Raw genomic sequence first — 25,779 nt, 5'->3', positions numbered from 1 at the left:
AGGCACTTATGTCCTGGGCACCAAGCCTAGTACTTTTTTTTTTTTTTTTAATTTTATTTATTTATGATAGTCACACAGAGAGAGAGAGAGGCAGAGACACAGGCAGAGGGAGAAGCAGGCTCCATGCACCGGGAGCCTGACGTGGGATTCAATTCCGGGTCTCCAGGATCGCGCCCTGGGCCAAAGGCAGGCGCCAAACCGCTGTGCCACCCAGGGATCCCAAGCCTAGTACTTTTAATGCATTACAGGGTTAGTTCCTCACAAAACCCCTTTGAGGTAAATATTATTACCCACGTTACACAAATGAAGAGTGCCAGATCCAGAGAGCCTTATTTGCCCCCAAAGACACGGCTAAAAAGTACTGAGTCCTTTGAACCCAGCACGTGTGATTCCAGGACCCATGCTCTTCACCATCAGCTGAGCGGCAGACGGTGAGGACCTCAGGAGTCTGAGCAGTGCCGGAATGGTTGTGGGCTGGGGCGAGCTACCAGGGCTTCAAAGCAGACGTGGGTCTAAGCAAAGCCAAGAAGAAGAGAGAAGAGTCTAAGAAACTGTGCCCCCCACAAGAGGGAAGACCATTTAAACATCAGTGGCTGCTAACATAAAGAGAAAAGGAATGCTGACAGTATTTTTTCTCATGAATATCCTTTCGATACATCTTCCTGTACCTTGCCTGACTTCTAATTCCCACCCCTGACCTCCTCTTTCTCTCACATGTGCACATGCATAAACACAACACACACACACACACACACACACACACACACTCTTCCTGCAACAGCAGAGAAACTCAAGGTCATCCCTAGGCCCTGCCTATGCACCTGTGTTGTAAACAAACACCTCACTAGAGTTAAAATTTATTCAACTAAAACACATTCACATAGCCTTTCCTTGCAAGTCAGGGCTGGACCCTAATCCGGTTTCTTGAATGCTCATTGGATGAAGGAAGCTACAGAAAGAAATGGCTAATTCATAGTGACCCTTCCCAAGAAGACAGTTGGAGCATTTCTTGACTCAGAACAAAACAAGAGCCACACTGCCTCCCAGCTGAGGCCCCCCTGGCAGCTGTGACCTGGAAACACGATTGTTTGTTCTTCTCTCCCCCTCACCCCCCGAAGCCCAGTAGAGTACACAGAAGGCAGGAGGGGCCAGCCACACCTGCCACGTTGGCCTCTCCTGCCGAAGTCCCTCTGTCAGTTCAGACCACCGCTATGGTGGAGCTGGGACAACAGGGTGGGAGCAGGGAAAAGGAGGCTCTGGAGCAGTTCAAATTGTCTAAAATCCAGAACAAGCCCCGATGGTCGAATTACCATTCAGATTCATTTCGAGATTGCAGAATGTGCTGGCGATGTTTTTCTAAAGGGCAACCCCGGTGCTCCCGAGATGGGAGGCACCCTCCCTTCTGACATACTTATTCCATTTTCCAGGGGGAGGAGGGAGGGAGGGGACAGAGCTGGCTCAGCAGCCCCATAATCTACGCCACCCATTTCAGCAGGGGCTTGATAGCCACTCAGGTTGGAAGTGAAAGTTTATGTCTTAAGCTTGAAGTGTCCTTCCCTTAATGATGCCTGATGGCGAAGACCCCCTCTATTGGATATGAACCTGCCTTTATTGGATATGAACATGCCTCTCCTTTCCTCGTTGAGCCACATCATGGTGAATGGCAATCAGAGTCCAAAACAAGTAAATGGAGCCATCATAGAAAGAACTTGGCCAGATAGTCTTCAGAGAAGTTGAGAGGAGTCACTGGGACCAGGCCAGGTGGAGAGATAGGCCATGTGTCAGGGTCCTGAGGGCCGTGAGTGGGAGATATCCCCAGGCTCTCCTTCCCAGGACCCACCCTGAGCTTGGAGAATGGGGATCCAGGGATGGAGTGGGAGCCCCAGAGAGCACTCACTGGTGTTTGCTGGTTTCCTCTGGTGGGCACATTGTACCCCATCCACCAGATCTATCCTTTGCAACTCCCTCCTCCACGTGGCAAACAAAACTCAGCTCCTCCCTTGAATTCATGATAAACGTCAGGCTTTATTCCCCCCCCCCCCCAGAAGCAACATGATTCGTGGTGGGGGTGGCTGCGTGGGGTCAAAGCACAGCTCTGGTGTGTGCTAGCCACATACCGCTGCCTCAGTTCCCCACCTGCTAAATGAGGACACCGGTAAAAGCGCCGCAGGATTAGTTGAGCTAATACACGGGAACAGCACATGAAGCAAGTTCCTCTCGACAAGTGTTAGCTGTTCGTGCAGTTTGTGTTACTATACTAAACCAGTCATGCGGCCATCAGCCCAAGAAAGGTGTGAGTTCTCTGAGCACAGCAGCTGGGACGTACCACCTGCAGCATCTGACACGTCCTCTGCTTGCTCAAATACTCTTAGGGCGAATTAAGGTGTGGCTGTTCTCTGAATTTTCTTTCTATCTCTGATCATGTTTCTGACAATGAGATATATTGTTAAAACACGCTCTCTTCACTAATAGGAAAATTACTTGAATTTCTCTCATTAGATTTAATCCTCTCACCCCAACTAGATTCACCTAACAGATACCCTATTATTATTAAGGCAAGTTTGGCAGCCAGAGTCTTAGATCAGTGGGTCACTGTCCTTGTGATCACTGTGGTCCTGGATAATCTCAGTAGGAGATACCATTGATCATCCACACAAAGGCACTGAACTTTCCTTTCCCTCCTGAGTGGGGTGCCAGGGTGGGGATCCCAGGTGAAATGGCATCACAAAAAACCCTTGAAGGGGAATCCTTCCAGGTCCTAGGAATCAATCCTGCCACACTAGGGAGGTGAACAACTGAAAGAAAAATCTAGGCATGTTTCTCTTTAAGAAAATTAAACATGTATGTTCATTCTATGAAAATCCAAGAAGTGAAATTTTACACTAATGAAAATAGCTAAATTAGGAAATAAATCCTTACATTACTAAGCAGCACAGGGAGCCTGGTTGGCTCAGAGGGCTAAGCGTCTGCGTTCGCTCGGGTCATAATCCTCGGGTGCTGGAATTGAGCTCCACGTCAGCCTCACTGCTCAATGGGCGGCCTGCTTCTCCCTCTCCACCGCTTGTGTTCTCTTGCACGTTCTCTCATTCTCTCTCAAGTTTTTATTTATTACTTGAGGGGGATAGGGGAGAGAGAGAGCATAGAGGGCAAAGGAGAAGCAGGCTCTCCACTGAGCAGAGTGTCTGATGCAGGGCTCCATCCCAGGACACAGGGACCCTGACCTGGCCTGAAGGCAGCCGCTTCATGGACTGAGCCACCCAGACACCCTTAAATAAAATCTTAAAAAAAAAAAAAAAGACAACAACAATTCAACAACAATCTCGTAAGTATATTTTCGGCTCATGGAGGTGATCAGTTTGCCATCATCGGGGCCTTGTGGGCAGGCTGAACTAACGGCACCTATGGTGGCCTGGTGGTGGCCATTTCAATGTGCCATGCCTCTTCACAGGCACCTAAGACCCAAGTGGCCAGCTCAGGAAGCACCATTTACTTATAACACGGCCACCCGCAGGCCCAGAACACTGAGCACCAGAGCAAGAATCCAAAAGAATCCTAAAGTCCTTGGTTCAAGTACTGACTCTGCCACTTGCTTGCTATGTGACATTCAGCTGGTTTATTGGTTTCTTAGGCACGCGTTTCTTGCCTGAAAATCTGGAAGTGGAGCTAGAATATTATCAATCCTCCCCCCAGCAAAAATATCCTGTGATTCAGCCCCATCAGGCCAGCCCCACTGTGATCATAGAAGATCTTCCCAAAGAGGCTTCATGTACTGTTCCTGTCACTGAAGGTAAAATTCACTGGCAGCATTCCAGCTCTCACCCAGACCTAATTATGATATTATCACAAGCCACTTCTTTTTTTTTTAAACTTCTTTTTAAAAGATTTTATTTATTTATTTGTGAGAGGGAGAAAGAGCACGAGCAGGGGTAGACGGAGAAGCAGGCTCTCACGAGCAGGGAGTCTGACTTGGGGCTCCACCCCAGGACCCTGGGATCATGACCTGAGCCGAAGGTAGACGCTTAACTGAGTGAGCCCATCCAGGCACCCCCATAAGCCGCTCCTGATTACAAGGTAGTTACACAAAGTGAGAAGTGTATTCTCAACGACTTTGCAAAATTAATTTCTCATAGGAATAAGTGTGAAATTAGGGTCACATTATTTTTAATAGTGCACATGAATTGAAACATTTTCATTGCATTATTTTGAGTTTGCATAATTCAAAATCCTATTACGTGTGACTTGAGTATTCTCTCTGATTTTTTAAACCTTCAAGAGAGGGAATGGAGGTGGTAGGCGAGATAGGTGATGACACAGGGCCAGACTTGATGGAGAAAGACCATGGGTTTGAAGGGATCCGGCCAGAGGAACATCCAGGACCATAGAGAGGATACCGTAGAGATGACCCAGGAGCACAATCTTGGCTCCCTTGGGTGATCACTCTGTACTGAATTTGAGATGAATGGCCAATTTGGAAGTTAGATTTCTTCTTCTTCTTTTTTTTTTTTAAATTAAAATCACTCCCAGCTTGAATGCTGCTAAAAAATGTTCAACCCCCAAATTAAAAATGCCCAAATAGCAACAACCTCCCCTTGGCCTTTGGCAAAGAGGAGCCATTTTGTGCTCTTCAGGAAGGCTGACAGGAATTTTCTGAGGACACTACGGTCTAAAAACAAACCAGGGTTAGATCAGTTTCAAGTCTGAGACTTTGTGTTTAGAACCATAGCTAGAAGCTAAAAGATGTGTTTTTTCTAAACCAGTGAAATCAAGAAATAGCCATGAAGATTTAAAAAAAAAAAAAAAAAAAAAAACAACTGTTCTCTAAATCTTCCCTTCCATGTCCTCCCGGCTGGTCCCTTTAGATTGCAGGAGTTTGTGATTATAACTTTATTCACAACCCATTTCTGGTTTTCAAGTAGCTCCCTCTCCAAGATGAGATTACAAAGCTTTGAAAATTAGAGGCACTCCTCCCCTCACCCCAAAGAGCTATCCTTGACGAGGTCCTCTGTTGAAACGGAAGGAATTTGCTTTATAGCAGCCTCCCTTGTGGAATTATGTATGGGGACCTTTAACAATACAGCATTTGCAATGGGCAGGTGAGAGCTGGCCAAGTTTTTAAAGGGGATTTCACAGACCAGGTCAGCAGGGAGGTGGATGGGTGAGCTGCAGCGGATACAATTATTTGACTTTCTGAGCTGTTCTTTTGAAGCCTCTACACTTAATAGAAAGAAAAAGAATAATCCTCTTTGCCAACCTTTTGTAGCTCAATCTTTATTGTTCCCAGTAAAGTCCAAAGAAAATGGACAAGATTCATTTTGTCCAGAAAGCATTTGTGTATTTCATATAGGTCTGAGCTTTGAAGCATTGATAGTTAAGTGGGAGAAAAGACAAAGATTTCTCTCTAATCTGAGGAAATCAGAGGGGGAATTTCTGAAACTCTCTGGCCTAACTCAAAACAGTGCTGGGTGGTATCTCCAGACATACACCTCCTTTGCTACAAAACTCAGCATGGAAATTAGCACAGGCTTACAAAATGATGAAAATTAGGCCAGACTGTAACAAAGCAAGCCTGTAGGCAAATTAAGACTTTTTCATAAAACCTGAGAACATGGTTTATAGGACCAGGGAAGCTTTCTTTTACTTACAGGCTCTTAATCACTCAACAGGCATCTCTAAGACACTGGCCTGGTCAATGGGCTGCTTGGACAACCATCTGCAAACCATCATTGTTTGACTTGGGGTACATGAGAGGTACTTGGTTAATATTTACTCACTGATACATCCAGTAGCTGATCAGATGGTTTGAATAATTGGATGTTAGAAATAACTATCGGTCTGGCAATACCAACTCTCAGTGGCCAAAGTAGGTCACCAGGAACCATGTAATTGGGTTGCTCGCTATTCTATTCTCAGGGCAGAAATGAAGAAATGCGTCACATGCATTTTGACTATTTTAGTCAGAACTCATAAGATGGCCACTGTGGAAAGAACTGGTGAGAATTTGAGGAGCGGTAACATTTTCTGCTGATGGGAGTGTTCCTGAAACTATCTGTGTGTTGAACCTCCTCTTTGAGAAAGGCTCACCATAGGGAACTACTGGTGTTGGGTTTTTATACTGAGTTCTGAGAAAAACAAACTTTCCAACTTCTTTTGTCACCTTAATGCTGATAACAATGTCAACAGTGGGCCCCGCCCTGGAGAGCCACACACATCTGGGCTTGATTTTAAGGGGACAGCTAGGGATTTCTACAGGCGGCAGTGAGGTAGAGTCAGTATTCTTAGTAGAGACAGCTGGAAGAAAGGTAGAATGAAGGACAGACAGCAGGCTCCATTGGAAGACAGGAAAGTTCTGAGGGAAGTTGAGGGACCTGGAGATTCTGCAGCTATAAGGAGGCTACTCCCACCTCTCCAAGGTCCTAGGGATTCTAGTTTGAATAGGTTTTCTTATCTCCCTTCTTCATAGAATCCCTAGAATGTACCCAGCAGCATCTCAGCCCTACTGTTCACTTCCCCAGATTGGCAGCTATGAGTTGAACCAACGTTTGCCCTTCTTTCTTCAGAGCTGTCCTGCTGCCACCAACCTCCTTTTTTTTTTTTTTTTTTTTTAGATTTTATTTATTTAGTCACAAGAGACACAGAGAGAGAGGGGCAGAGACACAGGCAGAGGGAGAAGCAGGCTCCATGCAGGGAGCTCCATGCAGAGGGAGCCCGTGGGACTTGATCTCGGGACTCCAGGATCACTCCCTGGGCCGAAGGCAGGCGCCAAACCGCTGAGCCACCAGGGATTCCCCACCGACCTCTTCTTAAATACACATTCCATACACACAACACCACTCGGTGATGCTCACCAAAACATGTATCTGCAGACACAAGACATGTCCATCAGCATGCAGATGAGCACGTACACATGCTAGGCACAGCAGTGTGTGAACACTGGATGTCAATGCAGGTGTACACACACACACACACACACACACACACACTGGAACACACCAAAACATGTACACAAACACACAGCGTCCCACATGAGCATGTGCACACTAGGGCACAGACATCTGCACTCCCACCAGAGCACAAGGGTAAGCACACACTGGCACGCGTGTTTGCCAGCACCCACCCTGAGCTATTAGCCGTAAGACTGGGCTTGGCCACAGGCTATGTCCACAGTGGATTCACTTGGCTCCGCTGCCTTCTGCCTGGAGCAGGTTGCTCTGGCCATTCTGCCTCCTGTGACAACAGGTCGCAACCTCCACCCTCACCCCCAGGCTGTCTTTTCTATTCTTTCCCCTGTAACCCCTCTTCTCTCCAATTCTCCATCATCCCTCTCAGCCCACATGATGAAAGGGCAGTTCTAACTGAGGGCCATCATTCATGTTATGTCTTAGAACCAGTACAGCATCCCATGGAAGGGACCTGGGGAAACACAGAAGCACACAGCTGAGTTCCTAGTATCTACAGCAAGAGAGAGAAGTAGGAATTCATCCTATCCCAAACGGTGGTTGCATTCTGGGTTGTCCTTCCCAACCCCAAAGTTTGCAAACCCACTCTTAGCCCAGTGCCCTACAAATGTCCCGCAGAAGCTCATGAGCACTTCACAGGCAACTTTGAGAAGGTGACAGATATTCACACATTTGGTTCTTTAGTGCTTCACGTAGTTTGCTTTGCATCGGATTTCTTATCTTGGTTTGTTTTGTGCCAGTCAAGAGCAAAAGGGTTTGCCCTCCCTGAGCTCAGATCAAGCAGATGCAAGTGGACTCAAGGCTAAGAGCTGGCAAAAACAATTGAAAGCTGATGACAGACATTTGACTTTCAAAGGCAATTCTCCTACTCCTTCAGGATTTCGTAAACAAACAAACAAACAAATAAACCTCAACTCTGTGTGTAACAGTTCACTGTTCCTTTAGAAAACCTCACACATACAAAATTTTACACGCTGTATGAAGATACGTTCTTACCAAGCAGATCAATTACAAGCTATTACTTAGAATCAAAACCTCTCAAATATAATTTTTCTTTACGCATTTGATTTTCATATACATGTAGGGCAGTGGTGGGGATGGGGCACACACGGATTGCACACGGAGGGCCATCCCTCCCAGGACAAGCTCCAAAATAGATGTATTTATTAATAGTAAAACCGATAATATAGATTTTACCAGATTTGTGGGAAATGTGAGTTCAGAATTATAGCAGCACACTGGAGAAAAACATAATTCCATGTTAACAACCAAATATTTCATACTCAGCAGAAAAATTCATATTACGTGAGTGAAGATATTCAGCATCAAAATAACTAGTTCTTAAAAAATTGAGAGGGAAATAGTGGTCAGTGCTTACTAAGCACAATATCTTCAGAAGTCTGCCTCAGAGCTCAGTCACCGGTGCATGATATTGCAAACTGCTGAGCGAAGACCCTGGGAGAGAGGCTGCATAGAATATTCTAGAATGTGTACCCTGAACGAGGGATCAGAGAAACTGTGTTTGGGGCCTGGTTCTACTCTTGGGCAAGTCATCAAACTTCTGAGCCTTATTTTCTTTGTTTACAAAAAGAGAATCCTACTACTTTATCTGCCACTGGCCACAGGATAGTGAAGAAGATCCAGCAAGTGAGGGTATAGGAAGGCACTTTGTAAATATAAAGGTCTGACTGCGTTAAGAGACCGATAGTTTCTGGACGGTCTCCATCTCTGGTCGGAGGAAGGATCTTGCTTGTCCTTGTTCTAATGCTTTCTATTTATTTTTTTCCCCTTGAGCCTGAAAATTAGTTGCTGAGTAGCACAAATCATAACAGGCAAGCAAAGTGGGCAGTGAACATTCCTAACACTCCCCCCACTGCTAGTCGGGCTGCTTCAGACAGCAATCTGCTTCCTCTTCAAGTCAACAAAGTCCTTGGGTGGCCTCCGATAAATCTGCAGCAAATGTATAAGCATAAGGGGCAAGCCAGAAATGTTGGACTACGTCCTTGGATTTTTCACAACAGAGGGTCCCTGCTAGAGAGTTACAAATATTGTGATAAGGTGGAAGTCCAGATTTTAAAAAAGTATTTAGAGCTGCAGGGAATCACGAAATTTAGTTTCCTAATTCTATGAACCAATATCAGGAGGGTGGGGGCTGATAAGTAAATGTTCTTAAAACTTTGTAATTTCAAGAACACACACAATTCATTTTGTAGGTGAAAGGGATGTTCAGCTCTCTCATACCTCATCTCACTGATGAGAAACTAGAGCCCAGAGAGAGCTGTCTGCCCAAGTTTACATTCCAATTCAGCAACAAAAAAAGGAAAAAGATGTTAGGACCAGTGTTTCCAGCTATCGCATTGGGCAAATGATGTTCTTTCTCTTTAGCAGGTTGGGAGACTCAGGCCCACATGGTTTTCAGGCTACTGAGTTCCAAGCACCTTTTTGGGTGCGTCACTTCAGAGTGGCATCTCTGCTCCATCATTCTGTGCAGGAGGTAGACATCGTTACCGCCATCTTACAGAGGAAGAAAGGCTCTGCAGGCCGGCTGCTTCCCTCGGTGGAAGGCTGGGGAGGAACCACCTCCTGAAGCCAGACCTTTCTAGCTCCATGGCCCTCTCCTTCCTTCCCCATGGTGCTGCTCCAGAGAAGATAGAAGCACTTGCAGAGGGTTGGAACCTTAGGAAAAAAAATTGTCTTTCCTCAACTGAACTTTTCTCAACACAGGCCTAAAGTATTCTGCGGAATGTTTTTTACTTTAACCTATTCTTTTAATTGTCAATCCTGGAGACATTAGCCCAAGAACATAATTCAAAAGAAATTTTAGAAGCTATGTATGTAAAGATTTTCTCGCCGGATTGGCTATAATAACAAAAATCAGAAACAGCCCAAATGTCCAACAGTAAAGAAGTAGGAAAATACGATGCATGAACTATGGAAGCTTACATAGTAATTAAAACCAATTGTGAAAGCTCAGCATAAAAAAATGCTTACAATGGATTACTAAGAAAAAACAGCACATGGAAATGCTTTTATAAGGGCAACTACATAAGATATGTATACAGTTATAAAAACTATTGGAATGGAACACAAGGAAATAAAAATAACAAGTTATTGGGTTAGCTTGTCAGATTATGGATTTAAAAAATCTATAACTTCCTCAAATGAGTTTATGATATTTTTATTAAAACACCTCAAATTAAGAGAGGGGAAAATAGCGATAGCTACTTGGAACATTTAGTTAATAACCTGGACCAAATCAGACCACATTGGTTAGGCAATCTGCCTTTTTATTCTTCCCATATTTTGAGGGAATTGAATACTGTGATTTTTGCCATAATCCACAAACTTATTCTTCTCCTGGTACCTCTCATTAATTAGGTTTTTTTTTAAATTTGTTGGTTAACATTCTCCAACTGTTAGCCTTTTTTTATTTTCTGCTCTTTCCCTAGTCTTGAAGCCAAGTCAGAAAAATTAACATTTTTCTTTATTTGCTTATTTATTTTTGAGATATAATATTATTCAGATCATATGAAATTATCTTATTTGTATGTCCAAAACAAACAAATATTGGAAATTTTATATCAAAAATTTTAATAACAACAGATTTTATCTTAAACCATCCTCACAACTTATTTTGAATTATTTTGGTCACTTAAATTGCCCTGTCCCCTCCACCAGTTTAAGTTCTGTTGTTTTGCTTGGCTTAGATTTAAATGCTAAGTCCTCTAGAGGAAACTTCCAAATAATGCCACTCCAATATATTTCACACTCAATAAACCATTAAAGTTAATTTAATCACATGGAAACATCCAGATTTCTTTCACTCATCCACTATTTAATTCGTTCCACAAGTGTTTATGGTGTGTGGACTCTGCTTCCAGCAGTGCACTAAGCACCACACACCTCTCTGAGCAAGATTGAGTGGTCTCTTCCCTCAGGGAACATAGACTCACTTTTTCAGGCTGGAAGGAACAGCTAAGTACCACAGTGACTAAATAGTTTGTCTCAACTAATATGTCAAGTGACTAGTTTGATTATTTTTTTAACCAAATTGACTGAATGTTTGCTCAAATTGATTAAATCTACCATCAATTCAGTGTTAATAACTAACGTTGGCTCAAGCAGAGAAGAAGTCTATGTTGAAATATCCCTGCTGTTTATTTAATCCATTAGCTGACCGTAGGTAAATACAGCTCAGGAGAAAAAGGATTCCCAAGGTAGCGTGTTTGGACAGCTCTAATGCAAACCAGTTCCCAAGCGAGGGCCCTAACCCTTCTAAATAAAACACAAGACACGATGCTTGGGGACTCTTGAAAGTAAAAGCGTACATCCAGTAAAAGTTAAATCTAACTTTTTAAAGACGGAGGCAAAAAGAAAAAGAATTAAAAATACATACAACAGTGGTCGTTCACCTAAGCAAGAGCTTCCCAGGACTGGGCAACAGCAGCAGCTTGGTCTCTAAGCCAGCAAGTGTGAGAAATGCCAAGGGAAAAAATTTAAGGAGCTCATTTGGATGAACAGAGCCGGATGACTAGATGTTGGTGAAAATGCCGTTGAAGAAAACCTTGTCCTGGCATTACTTAGAAGTTCCCCTTACATCCAGCTCTGAGCGGTTTAAGCAAAGAGCTGGCGTTCGAGAAGTTTGCACTTAAATATCCAGTCACTGAGCACGCACACCAAACATTCAGCTATAAAATCTGGGTGGCCATCCTGACCAGTTGACGACCTGGCAGACTTTGCCTCTCATTTCCCTCCCCTAATTGTTTATATTATATATTTTGGAGTGTTTTCACTTTGGGGGAACATCCCCTACAGAATAAGTTGTCTTAGAAAATAAAAATGGCTATTTCTAAACTTCATCCTGTGGCCTGTCAAAGCTTTGAGCTTTGTTCCCGATTGGGCCCACCGCTCCGCTGGATCACCATGTTCCTGTGCTAGAATGGGTATGCTCAGAACTCAAAAGAAGGACGAGTTGGATTTCAACAGATGGAGAGAATGCCCAGTGCTGTTTACCACACAGTTGAGAGCAAATTAAGAATTCTAACCATGGGTTTCCATTTCCTGTTGCTAGATATTGAGAACAAGAAAACAGACCATGATGTAATAATAGTAATAATTAATACCACTTCCATGTATTGGCTGTCTGCTGTGTATCAAGCATATTATATTCATTTCTCATCTTTACAACTCTACAAAAAAAGTTATCCTTATTTTAGAGGGGAGAAAACTAAGGCCCAGAGAGGTTAAGCAATCTGCCTAAGGTTGCACAGCTAGAAAAGTGGCAACACTGGGATTCCATCTATGATTGGCCTGACTTTTGCCACCACATCCAGCTGCCTCCCTAAAAGTAGAGGTGCAAATAAGCCTGGGGACCTGTATTTTCCGAGGTTTTGTGTCACAGCTATAGGACCTCGCCTCGCAAGACAATGGCCACTGACCACTGGGTGCATTCTTGGCCACTTCGGGGTAGGGAGTTATAGGTACCCAGGAGCTGACGGCTCTCCAGGCAAAAGTGCGCCTGTGCTGTTAAGCACACCACCATTGTCACTTTCAGCCCCAGATCCCGGTGACCATCTAGGCAGACTCTCACCGAGGGACACCTCCTCATGTAGACAAACTGGATCACTATTTGCTTTGATCCTCATAATCTGGGCATTTCCATAAAAAGCAAATGGAAAAATCTTAGTAAAAAGTGGATTTTTAGGGGCACCTAGGTGGCTCAGCAGTTGACATCTGCCTTTGGCTTAGGTCGTGATCCTGGGGTCCTGGGATCAAATTCCGCATCAGGCTCCCTGCAGTGAGCCTTCTTCTCCCTCTGCCTGTCTCTGCTTCTCTCCGTGTGTCTCTCATGAATAAATAAATAAATAATTTTTTAAAGTGGATTTTTATAAGGAGTTTGGGGTATGGGTGACTTAATTGAGGAAGAAAAGAGAGAAGACCTCAACTCAAATTCTATCTTCACCCAGTGAAGTCGTAAAGGCCACGTGGTGCCATTTGCAGCCCTTGGTGTTAAAGGCTCAAGTCTCCCTTCACCTCGCTTCAGCTGGGTGAGATGCTTGGAAGAACTTTCATCTAGGAGCCTTATCTAAGAGAAGCTGAAATGTCCCTCTCCACCCTAGCAAAGCAAGGATCACGGAAAGATGAAAAATCCAGTCAATATAACGTTTTCCTCGTGTGTGCCAAGTGTGGAAAGGGGCACAGCCCCCATCTAGTCTGCTTGGTGGGGCTTTTGTTTGCCACTCTCAGCAGCCACCACCACCCAAGCAGCTTTTCCTTTTTCTCCTCTGACTCTACTTTGCTGCTACCTCGGCCCCCAGGCCAACGCAAATGGACTGGTGAGGAAACTCTGTGTAGCGGAATTATCTCCATGGCCTGAAGCCCAGGGTCTGAAGCAGCTACCGTCAGCTGTTGCCCTGAAATCACTGAATTCACAGGCTATGTGGTCCTCTTGTCCCCTGCACACAGGATGGGCTGCTCAGCGTTTGCAATGGAGTCCTCACCCCACAGCACCATGTGACTCATACCCAACAAGGCTTTTCTGAGAAGAAAGCTGTGATCTTACAGAAAACCCCACGATTATTCAGTCCTCAGAAGCCCTGAGGCACCAAGCTGAGGCTGTGCCATGTTCCCTGGCAAGAGCAAAAACTGCCAGTGGCCTCTCCTGCCCTCCTACCATTGTTGCTAAACGGTCTCCCCTACCCCGAGGTAACCTGTGAGGTAGAGGAAGGTCATTTATTTGTGACCACCCTCCCTTCTTTTTTTTTTTTTTTTAGATTCAAATACAGCTGGTCCTGTTTCCTATAAAAATGCCATGGCACCAATCCCCCGAGACAGCCTGTTTTGTCTTCGCATGATCTCCTTACTACGTGGCCTAGAAAACATGGTAGGAGTGAAAGGATTCTAGAAAAGCCAGGTTCCCGCGAACTAAAACAAGATGAGGAGTGAGTTCTCCTGCTGGTTGGGTGTTCCTCACAGTGGTGACTTAACAGATCACATCTTCTCATCTGTCCCTACATTCTGTCAGTATATCTAGCTTTTTGGCCTCGGATAGAGAGCTGCTTGCAGTGAGGGGCAGTAGGTGAGTCACTAACCTAATGGGTGTGTCACAGGGCAGCCTTTGGCTGTGGGATGCAGGGCAGCCATGACAGAGCTGTGTCTAGACATAGACCCCAAGGAAGACCCCTTCCCTCCTTCATTGACGCCGCTGCTTAGTCCCTGCCCCATCCAGGTGCTTCCAGTCAGCCATGATCACAGTCGTGACCCTGACGGACCAACGAGAGAAGTGTTCTTTTGGTAAAGGAAGAAGGAAAGGGGCAATGATGGCATCAGCAAGGGGGTGAAAGAAGATGCCAAGAGAAAGATGGCCTGGCTGACAGTTTCTCATCCCACCAGGCATCTGTGAGATACTCCCTTTCCTTTTCTCCACACTGGGTCTGCCCCAGCTGCTCTTCTGCCTCCTTCCACCCCATCCTCCCCCTCCATGCACTTCCTTCTCTCCTTTTATCACTGGAAAACCCTGTACTAGGGCAGGTGTGTGCTCAAGCATCTGGCTCTGAACCCAGGCCCAGCTTGGCTGTAATGAGCAGATGCCGGCATCGAGCAGGGTCCTCTCTGCTCTGCCGCCCCTTGATCTGGGGAGAACAGGATTCAACAGAGATACCAGCCCCTCACAACCCCTCCTCTTGCCCCACACACATGCACAAAGACTTTCTTAAAGCTCCTTGCCGTCAACATGTTGGGCCTTACCTGTCACCGGGAGCTGTGCCTGCAGCAGGGCCGTGATAACCAGCATCTTCCACATCATCTTGTCCTTTCCCCCAGGATGATGCCAGGAGGCCAAGGCTGTGGCAGCCATGGCTGGGACACAGAAGAGAAAAGGAGGCTGCCGCCTTTGTTCTGCTCCTGCCTCCTCAGGAAGTGGAGGACTGTGGGGCTGGTGAGAAGATAGACACCTGCCAACAGGGCCAAGAAGTTCACACTCCCCCTTTCGGTTCATCGGCAGGAAGCTCTGGAGGTTTGAGGGTTTGAGGCGTGTGTGTATCTAAATTTTTGCTTTTTCTCTCATGCAACCATTGCTTTACTCTCCTTTTATCCTAATTGTTGTCAAATTATCCCTAATTCCTGTCTTGATTGGTGACTTTAGGCCCTGGGCAAGTAGGTGTTCGTGATGCACATAAGGCTATTTGCCATTTTCCTAGACTGAGACATTTTTCTGGAGGTTGGTGAGATGGCAGGGCTCTGGATCCAGGGTCAGGATGAACACAGAGGCATAATACCTGGGCTTTCATGCCACTCTCTGCCACCTATGCACTGTGTGGCCTTAACAAAGTCACTCAGCATCTCGAGGTGTCAGCGTCCTTCCCTGTAAAGCAAGTAGCTTGGGTAGACCGGAGGCTGCAGATCAAAACTTGGCCTGAATGGAATTACCTAGTATTCAAATGCTTTTTTGGATTGTCAATATTAAAACACTGGAGTAATTTACAATAATAAGATAAATAACTAGAAATAAATGTTGCTGAAGAATGCAAAAGACCTGAGTATATGGAAAAGCCTATGGCCTTTGATAATCTTAAGAGGACCACCATTGTAAATTAATCAACCCATCCCACTAAAAATACCAACACATAAATACAATTAAACAATCAGAAAACCATTGTCCTCAAAATTAGCCAAAGATCAAAATAGATATTTCTCCAAAGAAGATATGCTAATGGCCATAAACACATGAAAAGATGCTCAACATCACTAATCATCAGGAAGTTGCAAATTAAAAGCACAATGAGATATCACCTCACACCTGTCAGAATGGCTAAAATTAAAAACACAAGAAACAAGTGTTGGCAAGGATGTGAAGAAAAAGGAACAACACTTGTGCACTGTTGGTGGGAATGTAAATTGGTGCAGCTTCTGTGGAAAACGTTATGGATGTCCCTCAAAAAATTAAAAATAGAATTACCATACGATTCAGTAATTCCACTACTGGGTATTTACCAAAAGAAAACTAAAACACTAATTTAAAAAGATATATACATCCCTATGCTTATTGCAGCAGTATTTACAGTAGCCAAGATAGGAAGCAACCCAGGTATCCACCTATTAGATGAATGGATAAAGAAGATGTGGTATATAATGGAATATTACTCAGCCATAAAAAAATGAGATCTTGGGCAGCCCAGGTGGCTCAGCAGTTGAGCATCGCCTTCAGCCCAGGGTGTGATCCTGGAGACCTGGGATCGAGTCCCACATCAGGCTCCCTGCATGGAGCCTGCTTCTCCCTCTGCCTGTGTCTGCCTCTCTCTCTCTTTCTCCTCTCTGTGTATTCTCATGAATAAATAAATATTTTTAAAAAGTGAGATCTTGCCATTTGCAATAACATGGGTGGACCTAGAGGGTATTATGCTAAGGGAAATAAGTCAGACAGAGAAAGATAAATACCACATGATTTCACTCAAATGTGGAACTTATGAAACAAAACAAATGGACAAATGAAGAGAAAAAGAGAGAAGCCGAGTCTTTGATACAGAGAAAAAACTGGTGGTTGCAAGAGATGAGGTGAGTGGGGGGATGGGTAAGACGAAAAAAGAAAGAAAAAAATCTATAGTGAGATACTACTTCATACCCCCTGGGGTGACTAAAATAAAAAAGATAGACGATTAGTGTTGGCGAGGAGGTAGAGAAATTGGAACCCTTATATGCTGCTGGTGAAAATGTCAAATAATGAAGCCCTTACAGAAAACAGCTTGTGGGGCACCAGGGTGGTTCAGTCATTTGAGCGTCTTGACTCTTGATATCGGCTCAGGTCTTGATCTCACAGTCATGAGTTCAAGCCCATGTTGGGCTCCATGCCTACTTAAAAAAAAAAAAAAAAAAAAGACTAAAGAAAAGAAAAAGAAAATGGTTTGACAGTTCCTCAAAAAGTTAAACAGAATTATCATATGATCCAGCAATTCGACCTCTAGCCATATACCCAAGAGAATTGAAAACATACGTCCACACAAAGACTCCTATCTGAATGTTCATTGTAGCATTATTCATAATAGCCCTACACTGGAAACCAGCCAACTGAGGAATAGTAAACAAATGTGGTATATCCCCAAAATGGAATATGATTCAAGCATAAAAAGGGATGAAGTATTATTACGTGCTACAACACGGATAGACCTTGAAAACATTGTGTTAAGTGAAAGAAGCCAAACAAAAGAACATGCATTGTAGACAGAAAGTAGATTAGTGGTTGCCAGGAGATGGGGAAGTGGTGAAATTCAAAATAACTGCTTATAGGTAAGAGGTTTCTTTTTGGGGTGACAGAAACATTCTAGCATTAAATGGTGGCGATAGTGTAGACACGGTGAACATAGCAAAAATCACTGAGATTACGCTTTAAAATGGTGAATTTTATGTTATGTGAAAAGTATCTTTAAACAAAAAATAATGCTAAAACAAACAATATTGATTCTGTGCTCGCAAGTAATTTCTCACTGTCTGTGGCTTCCATTTTCTTAATGGTATTTTTAAATGAAAATGTTTTAATTGGGCATCCCGGTTGGCTCAGTGGTTTAGCACTGCCTTCATCCCAGAGTGTGATCCTGGAAACCCAGGATCAAGTCCCACGTCAGGCTCCCTGCATGGAACCTGTTTCTCCCTCTGCCTATGTCTCTGCCTCTCGCTCTCTCTGTGTCTCTCCTGAATAAATAATAAATAAATAAATAAATAAATAAATAAATAAATAAATAAATAAATAAACAAATAAAATCTTAAAAAAAGAAAATGTTTTAATTGTGTTGATATCCAATTTATCAATTTTTTGCTTATGGTTTGTGCTTCTTATATTCTATACCATTCATTGGGCATTTTTATCATGAAAAAAATATTGTGCTTTGTTGAAAGCTTTTTTCTGCATCTATTGAGATGATTTTATGACTTTTATCTTTCATTCTATTAATGTGGCGTTTTGTATTAATGGATTTGCATGTGTCAAACCACCCTTGCATCCCAGGGATAAACTCCAATTGATTCATGATGCATGGTTCTTTTAAGAGCTGTTGAATTTGGTTGGTTAATACTTTTTTTAAGATTTTATTTATTTATTTGTGAGAGGCACAGATAGAGAGGCAGAGACATAGGCAGAGGGAGTAGCAGGCTCCATGCAGGGAGCCCGATGTGGAACTTGATTCTGGGATTCCAGGATCATGCCCTGAGCAAAAGGCAGACCTTTAACCATTGAGTCACCCAAGCATTCCGGTTGGTTAATATTTTTATTGAAAAAATTTTTTAAATTTTTGTGATATATGAAAGTAATATAACACTTTATGTTAACCATACTGGAATTAAAACCAAAACCTCATTTAAAAAAAAGAAAGAAAATTTTTGTGTCTATGTTTATCAGGGATATTGACCTACGGTTTTCTTTGCTTGTAATGTCTTTATTTGCCTTTGGTGTCAGGGTAATGCTGGCCTTGTAAACTGAGTTAGAGAGTGGTCTCTCCTCTTTAATTTTTTGAAAGAGTTTGAGGACTGCTGATAATTCTTTAAATGTTTGGTAGAGTTCCCTAGGGAGAACATTTGCTCCTGGCCTTTTCTTTGTTGGGAGACTTTGGATTACTGATTCAATCTCTACTCATTATTGGTCTGTTAAGATTTTCTATTTCTTCATGATTCAGTCTGGGTAGGTTTCATGTTCCTAGGAATTTATCCACTTCTAGGCTATCCAACTTGTTGGCATGTAATTGTTCATAGTAATTTCTTACGATCCTTTTTATTTCTGTGTTATCAGCTACAATGTCTCCTCTTTCATTTCTGATTTTTTAAAAGATTGATTGATTCATGAGAGACAGATTTTTTTTTTTAAGATTTTATTTACCCATGAGAGACACACACACAGAGGCATAGGCATAGGCAGAAGGTGAAGCAGGCTCCCTCTGGGAAGCCTGATGCGAGACTTGATCTCAGGATCCCAGGATTATAACCCAAGCCAAAGGCAGACGCTAAACCACTGAGCCACCCAGGCGTCCCTCATTTCTGATTTTATTTATTTGACTTTTCTCTTTTTTTCTTCATAGGTTTAGTTAAAGGTTTGTCATTTTGTTTTTGTTAACATACGGCTATTAGTTCCATTGATCCTTTATAATATTTCTCTTGTCTCTATTCCATTTATTTCTTCTCTGATCTTTATTATTCTCTTCCATCTGCTTTGGGCTTAGTTCTTCTTTTTCTGCTTTCTTAAAGTGTAAAATTAGGTGGTTTACTTGAAATTTTTCTTGTTTCTTAATGTGGGGAATTTATTAACTATAAACTTTCTCCTTAAAACTGTTCTTGGGGGCACTTGAGAAGAATGTGTGTTCTGCTGCTGGATGGAATGTTCTGCATGTGTCTGATAGGTTCATTTGGTCAAAAGTGTGATTCAAGCCCAATATCCTAACTGATCTTCCATCTGGATTATCCGTCCATTGTTGAAAGCAGCATATTGAAGTCTACTCTTGTTGTACTGTCTCCCTTCAGATTTGTTAGTATTTGCTCACTGTATTTAGGTGTTCTGATGTTGGCCATATATATATTTATGACCGTTATATCCTCTTGAAGAAATTACCCCTTTATTAGTATATAATGATCCTCTTTGTATTTGTTACAGTTTTTTACTTAGTCTATTTTGTCTGATATAAGTGTAACTAGCCCTGCTTTCTCTTGGCTTTGACTTGCATAGAACATCTGTTTCCACCCCTTCAAATTAAAACTGTAGTAAGTCTCTTATAAGCAACATATAGTTGGATCTTGTTTTTTTATTCATCCAGCCACTCTGTTTTCTGTTGGAAGAATGAAATCCATTTACATTTAGGGACACCTGGGTGTCTCAGTGGTTGAGCATCTGCCTTTGGCTCAGGTCACAATCCCAGGGTCCTGGGATCAAGTCCCAAATCAGGATCCCCAGAGGGAGCCTGCTTCTCCCTCTGCCTATGTCTATGCCTCTTTCTGTGTATTTCTCATGGATAAATAAAATCTAAAAAAAAAAAATCCATCTACATTTATTTTTTTTAAGATTTTATTTATTTATTCATTAGAGAAAGAGAGAGAGAGAGAGGCAGAGACACAGGCAGAGGGAGAAGCAGGCTCCATGCAGGAAGCCCGACATGGGACTCGACCCAGGGTCTCCAGGATCACGCCTGGGGCTGAAAGCAGCGCTAAACCGCTGGGCCACCTGGGCTGCCCTCCATCTACATTTAGAGTAATTATTGATAGATAAGGACTTACTAATGCCATCTTATTAATTATTTTCTGGCTGTTTTGCTGTTCCTTTGTCCCTTTCTACCTCTCTTGCTTCCTTCCTTTGTGAACTGATTTTCTGTAGTGGTAAGCTTTGAGTTCTTTCTCCTTATCTTTTGTGAATCTACTATAGATTTTTGCTTTACATTTACCATGACGCTTACTTAAAACATCTTTTAGATACAACAGTCTAATTTACACTAATAACAACTTCAATCACATACAAAACTCTACCCTTGTGCTCACCCCTTTTATGTTTTTGGTGTCACAGTTTACCTATTTTTACAACGTGTATTTATTAAAAAATTAGATCTGTAGTTATTTTTAATATTCTTGTCCTTTAACCATTATCCTAGAAGTAAGTGGTTAGCATGGTACCATAATACAGTATTAGGGTATTCTGAATGTGACTCTACATTTACTTTGAGTAGTGTATTGTACATTTTCGTATGTTTCACATTACTAATTAGCAACCTTTAATTTCAGTTTGAAAGACTCCTTTCAGATCTCTTGTAAGGCAGGTCCCCTAGTGGTGAATGCCCTCAGCTTGTTTGTCTAGGGAAATCTTTATTTCTCCTTCATTTCTGAGAGTCAACTTTCCTGGATAAAGTATTGTTGGTTGGCAGTTTTTTCTTTCAGCATTTTGAGTTTATCATCCTATTCTCTCCCTGCCTATAAGGTCTCTGCTGATAAACTTACAAGGGTTCCTTTGTAAGTTATAAACTTCTTTTTTCTTGTTGTTTTGAGATTTTTTGTCTTTTCTTTTTAACAGTTTTACTGTAATGCATCTCAGAGAAGATCTCTTTATTTTGAATTTGTTTATGACCTATGAGCTTCATAAACTTGGATATCCAAATCTCTCTCCAGATATGGAAAGTTCTTGGCTACTATTTCTTTAAGTAAACTTTCTGCCCCCTCCCCCTCTCTTCTGGGACTCCAATAATTCACAAATTGTTTTGTTTTGTTTTGTTTTTTTGCTGGCATCTCATAGATCACAGAAGCTTTCTTCAGTTTTTTTTGTTGTTGTTGTTGTTCTCTGCATAATTTCAAAGTTCCTGTCTTCCAATACAAAGATTCTCTTTTCTGCTTCATATCCTTTGCTGTTGATGTTCTTTATTGTATTTTTTCATTCATTGTATTCTTCAGCTCCAGAATGTGTTTGTTTTTTACATTTCTCTGTTAAACTTCTCATTTTGTTCATTTATCATTTTCTTGATTTTATTGAATTGTCTTTATGTGTTTACTTATAGCTCAGTGAGCTTCTTTAAACTATTTTGAATTCTTTATCAGGTACAACTCAAATCTCCATCTTTGGAATCAGTTACTGGAAAATTATTGTAAGCCTTTGGTGGCATCATATTTCATTGGTTTTTCACATTCCTTGGAAGTCTTGCGTTGCCGTCTACACATCTGAAGCGGCCAGTCTTTACTACCTGCCTTTGGGGGAAAATATCTTCTTCCATCAGCTCTGCTAGGGATTCTGAGACATTTGCAACCTTCTATGGATAGGTCTGTTCCTCACTCCTAGCTCCCTCTTGTGGCAGAATTGACACAACTGTATGCCTTCTCTCCGTCTTATACCGCACCAGGCCAAGTGCTGACAGCCTCCTTTGTGCTTTCCCAAGGGTGATGCCAAAATCTAAGTTTCTGGTCTCTCCCTGGCCCATAGATTCAGGTTGACTTTCTATGCATGCTCACTAGTCATCTGCCAACACTTGCACTCACTACTGCCATCAGGAGTGCACACAGGGAGCCAGGTATGTGGGGAGGCATGCACAGCACTGTGGTACCTGTGAGCCAGTTGGGGGCATTTATAGGCAAGGCAGCCCCAGCAGTTCATGGGCTGGTGTCTTGATGGAGCCACAATGCAGTTAGTAGGATCCACATTCCTTTAATGCCCTCCAAGTGCTTGGATCCACATTCATTTAATGCCCTCCATCTACAACTTCTGCAGTCTCTTCCTGTCCCTCGGTCATGTAGCTCATGATATGCAGTGCTCTGGATGGAACGAAAGAGAACTGGGCCTCTAGCAGCATCCCACACAGCTAGGGAAGCTGATTTCTTACTCACATGCTCTCACTTTCCCCCACAGGAGAAATCACAGGGGCTGAGAGATCTCAGCCCTAAGCCATGCCACCTCAGGGGAGGGATGATGCACATACATTCAAGCTGTGCCTCTTAACCACCCCAATGTACCCCAACTCAGGTTTTTTGTTGTTGTTGTTCAATCAGAGCATTGATCTGATTGATTGATTGTCTCAAACACTGTCTGAGACAGTATTTTCCAGGAGCTTCTGGATGATAGCTGGGAGGAGTTGGTTCACAGGTGAGACTGAGGTCCTTAGGCCTATCACCTGCTGCATAGGTGGGCAAGATTGCTCCCAGGTCCCTTGGCATATGCTGCTGAATCCCATAGCTCCCACAATGCCACTTCTGTCCATGGATGGAGGCAAAATTTTATTAAGGGTGACACGTGAATAAGGGATGTCTTATTCAGCCATGCTGTGGTTGTCACTTCATCCATTTTGTTTTGAAGAACCAACAACTCTCCCTTGGTTACAGTCTTGATGAAATTCACATACTGAAAGAGCAAGACAGGACCTGGAAACACCCCCTGTTCACTTCTTCTGTTTGGATCCATCCCAAGAACTGCTCATGTTCATGCTCTATGAACACTAGTCCAGTAAATTTCCTTTCTTCCTAAATTACTAAGTGGGCTCTTGTTGCAACCAAGTAATCCTAACTTAGACATTGAGTTTTTGGACATCGCATTAGCTTTCTATTGCTGCATAACAGATTGTCACAAGCTTGGAGGCTGAACATAACACAAATTTATTATCTCACAGTAATGTTGGTCAGAAATCCAAGAACAATATGACTAGACTCTCCACTCAGGTCCCTATGAGGCTGAAATCAAGAGACGTTGACTGGAGTGGCAGTTCTCATCTGAGGCTCAGGAACCTGTTCTAAGGTCAACGGTTGTTGGCAAAATTTATTCTCTTACAAATATAGAACTGAGATCCCAACTTTCTTTCTAATTATTGGCCAAGACTGCTCTCAGATCCTAGAGAACACCTGTAGTTACTTGAATGTGGCCCCAAAGACAGTTCACAATATGGATTTTTGCCTTTTCCCAGGCCAATTAGAGCATATCTCTGACTTCTGCAACCAGCTTGAGAAAACTGTGTTTAAAGGGTTTTCCTGATTAGGTCAGGCCCACCCAGGATAATAACAGAATCACAGAATCACAGGAGTGATATCTCATCATATTCACAGGTCCTTACCACAATCAAGGAGATTATGTAGGGCATATACACCAAAGTGTGGAAATTTTGGAGGCCATTTCATGATCCTGTCTCCCAAAGAAGAGCTATTAGAAAAGGTGCTCCTTTCTTCTTCATCTGTGAAGGAAGAGGTATGGTTCTTTCTTTCTTTCTTTCTTTCTTTCTTTCTTTCTTTCTTTCTTTCTTTCTTTCTTTCTTCTTTCTTTCTTTCTTTCTTTCTTTCTTTCTTTCTTTCTTTCTCTCTTTCTTTCAAGATTATTTATTTATTTATTCATGAAAGACAGAGAGAGAGAGGTAGAGACATAGCAGAGGGAGAAGCAGGCTCCCTCTGGGGAGCCCAATGTGGGACTCAATCCCAGGACCCAGGGATCATGACCTGAGCCATAGGCAGACGCTCAACCATTGAGCCACCCAGGCACCCCTATTTCTTTTTTTAAAGGTTTTATTTACTTATTTGAGAGTGAGTGAGTGAGTGAGTGAGAGAGAAAATATGAAGCCGACTCTGCTGAGCACAGAGCCTGATGCAGGGCTCCATCCCACAACTGTGAGATCATGACCTGAGCCGAAACTAAAAGTCAGATGCTTAACCGACTGAGCCACCCTGCACCCCAGTATCTATTTTTCTTTCTTATCAGATGGAGGAAGCTTGCCTGGGAATGAAGCCAACTGAGAGGAGAGCAAACGAGATGTGTAAAAACAAAACACTTACTGCATCCATTGACAACCTGGATCGTGCCATACCTAAAGGCTTGCCCGCAGGCTTTTCCATGTCATGAGCCAGTAACTTTTTCTTAAGCTATAGGACTTTGATTCTGTACCTTATAATTGACATCGTCTTGACTTTTACAGATGCTGAAAATGCATGGCCACCAAAGACGTGCTTGCCAATTTGCAATTGTGCTGTGTCCACTTTTTGAGAGTTTTACCTAATGGGCCCTTTCCCACACCTCAAATTATTTGTCCCTAAGAAAATTCAGCCACAAAATTGTGTTTCTTTAATGAGACATAAGCAAGGAAAAGTATGCCTAGTCTCCAAACACACAAGAAAGAAAGAAATGAGAAGACTGTATGAAGATATAAAAGATTTTCAAAGGTGGCAAGGGATGGCAGAAACAAGTTGGGTTTCGATAAAATTGAAGAGATGCTATCAAGGGAGGAGAAGAATTCTAACTGCGTATTGCTGTTGACAGTCAAGGAGCTTCCACTTTAAAAGGACTGTTTAAAAGGACTGTTTCTGCTTTAATGGAAGCCTACATGCATGTGTCACTTTCACATATATGTCAGATTTAATCTTCAGGATGACTCAGTAAGGTAGTAAACATTGGTATGCAGTTTTCATTTCATACTTAAGGAAACACAGTCAGTAAAATGAGGTAATTTGCTCGAGGTCACAAGGCCAGTGAGTGGCCGGATCAGGACTGTAACTCAGGTTTTCTGGGTGCTCGTTGGAAGAACATGAGCTGTAGAACAGCCAGCCCCAGCTTCAAGTTCCAGTCCTACGATTTACTAGCTGGTTGGCCAACAATGGGTGATTGGAGGAATGAATAAAATGATTTATGTGCCCGGAATAGAAGGTGTTGGGAAGAATTGGTTCCTTTTACATCATTCAGGGGAGGTGACAGTCCCCACCATTGCCTGGGGAAAGGACTCCAGGGGGTCATTAAATGTTTGGGGGCAGATCCTGTGTGCAAAGTCTTTCCAGGAATGACAGGAGTCCTGAGGAGTGAGGAGAGTTGTTGATGGTGGGGTGGTATGGACAAGTCCTCTGGAAGGAGGGAGATTACCCCCACCCCGGAGCAGGGCAGCCCTAGTGGCTCAGCAGTTTAGCACTGCCTTCGGCCCAGGGTATGATCCTAGAGACCCAGGATCAAGAATTGGGCTCCCTGGTGGAGCCTGCTTCTCCCTCTGCCTGTGTCTCTGCCATCAGTGTGTGTGTGTGTGTGTGTGTGTGTGTGTGTGTGTGTGATGAATAAATAAATAAAATCTTAAAAAAAAAAGTTCTTGAGCATCAGGTGGGAAGACAGTGCATCTGCCTTGTGTGCATTACAAACATGTGGTTCCAGTTCCTGGGCTGGTGGAGGTGATGCGTTTAGCCACAGAACACCTAGCAAGTCCATTCCTGCACATCTGAGCAAACACAAAATCATCATCTGCAATGGGCAAGCTTCCAACCCTGAGACATCAGGGCATCTGAGAGCCCAGGCCATAATTATGTGTGAGCAGTGGATATTTGTAGCAAATTCCTCACCTCTGCCAGGGCTCATCCCCTCCTCTGACTCTAC

At 43.1% G+C, this 25,779-nt stretch overlaps 1 protein-coding gene across 1 annotated transcript in view; it reads right to left on the bottom strand.

Moving 5' to 3' along the window:
- CD247 (CD247 molecule) overlaps positions 1-14,967 on the bottom strand; it is a 74,198-nt gene extending 59,231 nt beyond the window's left edge. The window contains exon 1 of the mRNA XM_038542650.1: positions 14,703-14,967. Coding sequence (XP_038398578.1) covers positions 14,703-14,952 — 250 coding nt within the window. The 5' untranslated portion in view covers positions 14,953-14,967. The remainder of the gene's footprint in view (positions 1-14,702) is intronic.
- Between the last annotated feature and the right edge of the window lie 10,812 nt (positions 14,968-25,779).

This window comes from Canis lupus, chromosome 7 (genome assembly GCF_011100685.1).
Source record: "Canis lupus familiaris isolate Mischka breed German Shepherd chromosome 7, alternate assembly UU_Cfam_GSD_1.0, whole genome shotgun sequence".
NCBI classification, from domain to species: Eukaryota; Metazoa; Chordata; class Mammalia; order Carnivora; family Canidae; genus Canis; species Canis lupus.
This window is presented reverse-complemented; position numbering and strand designations above follow the sequence as displayed.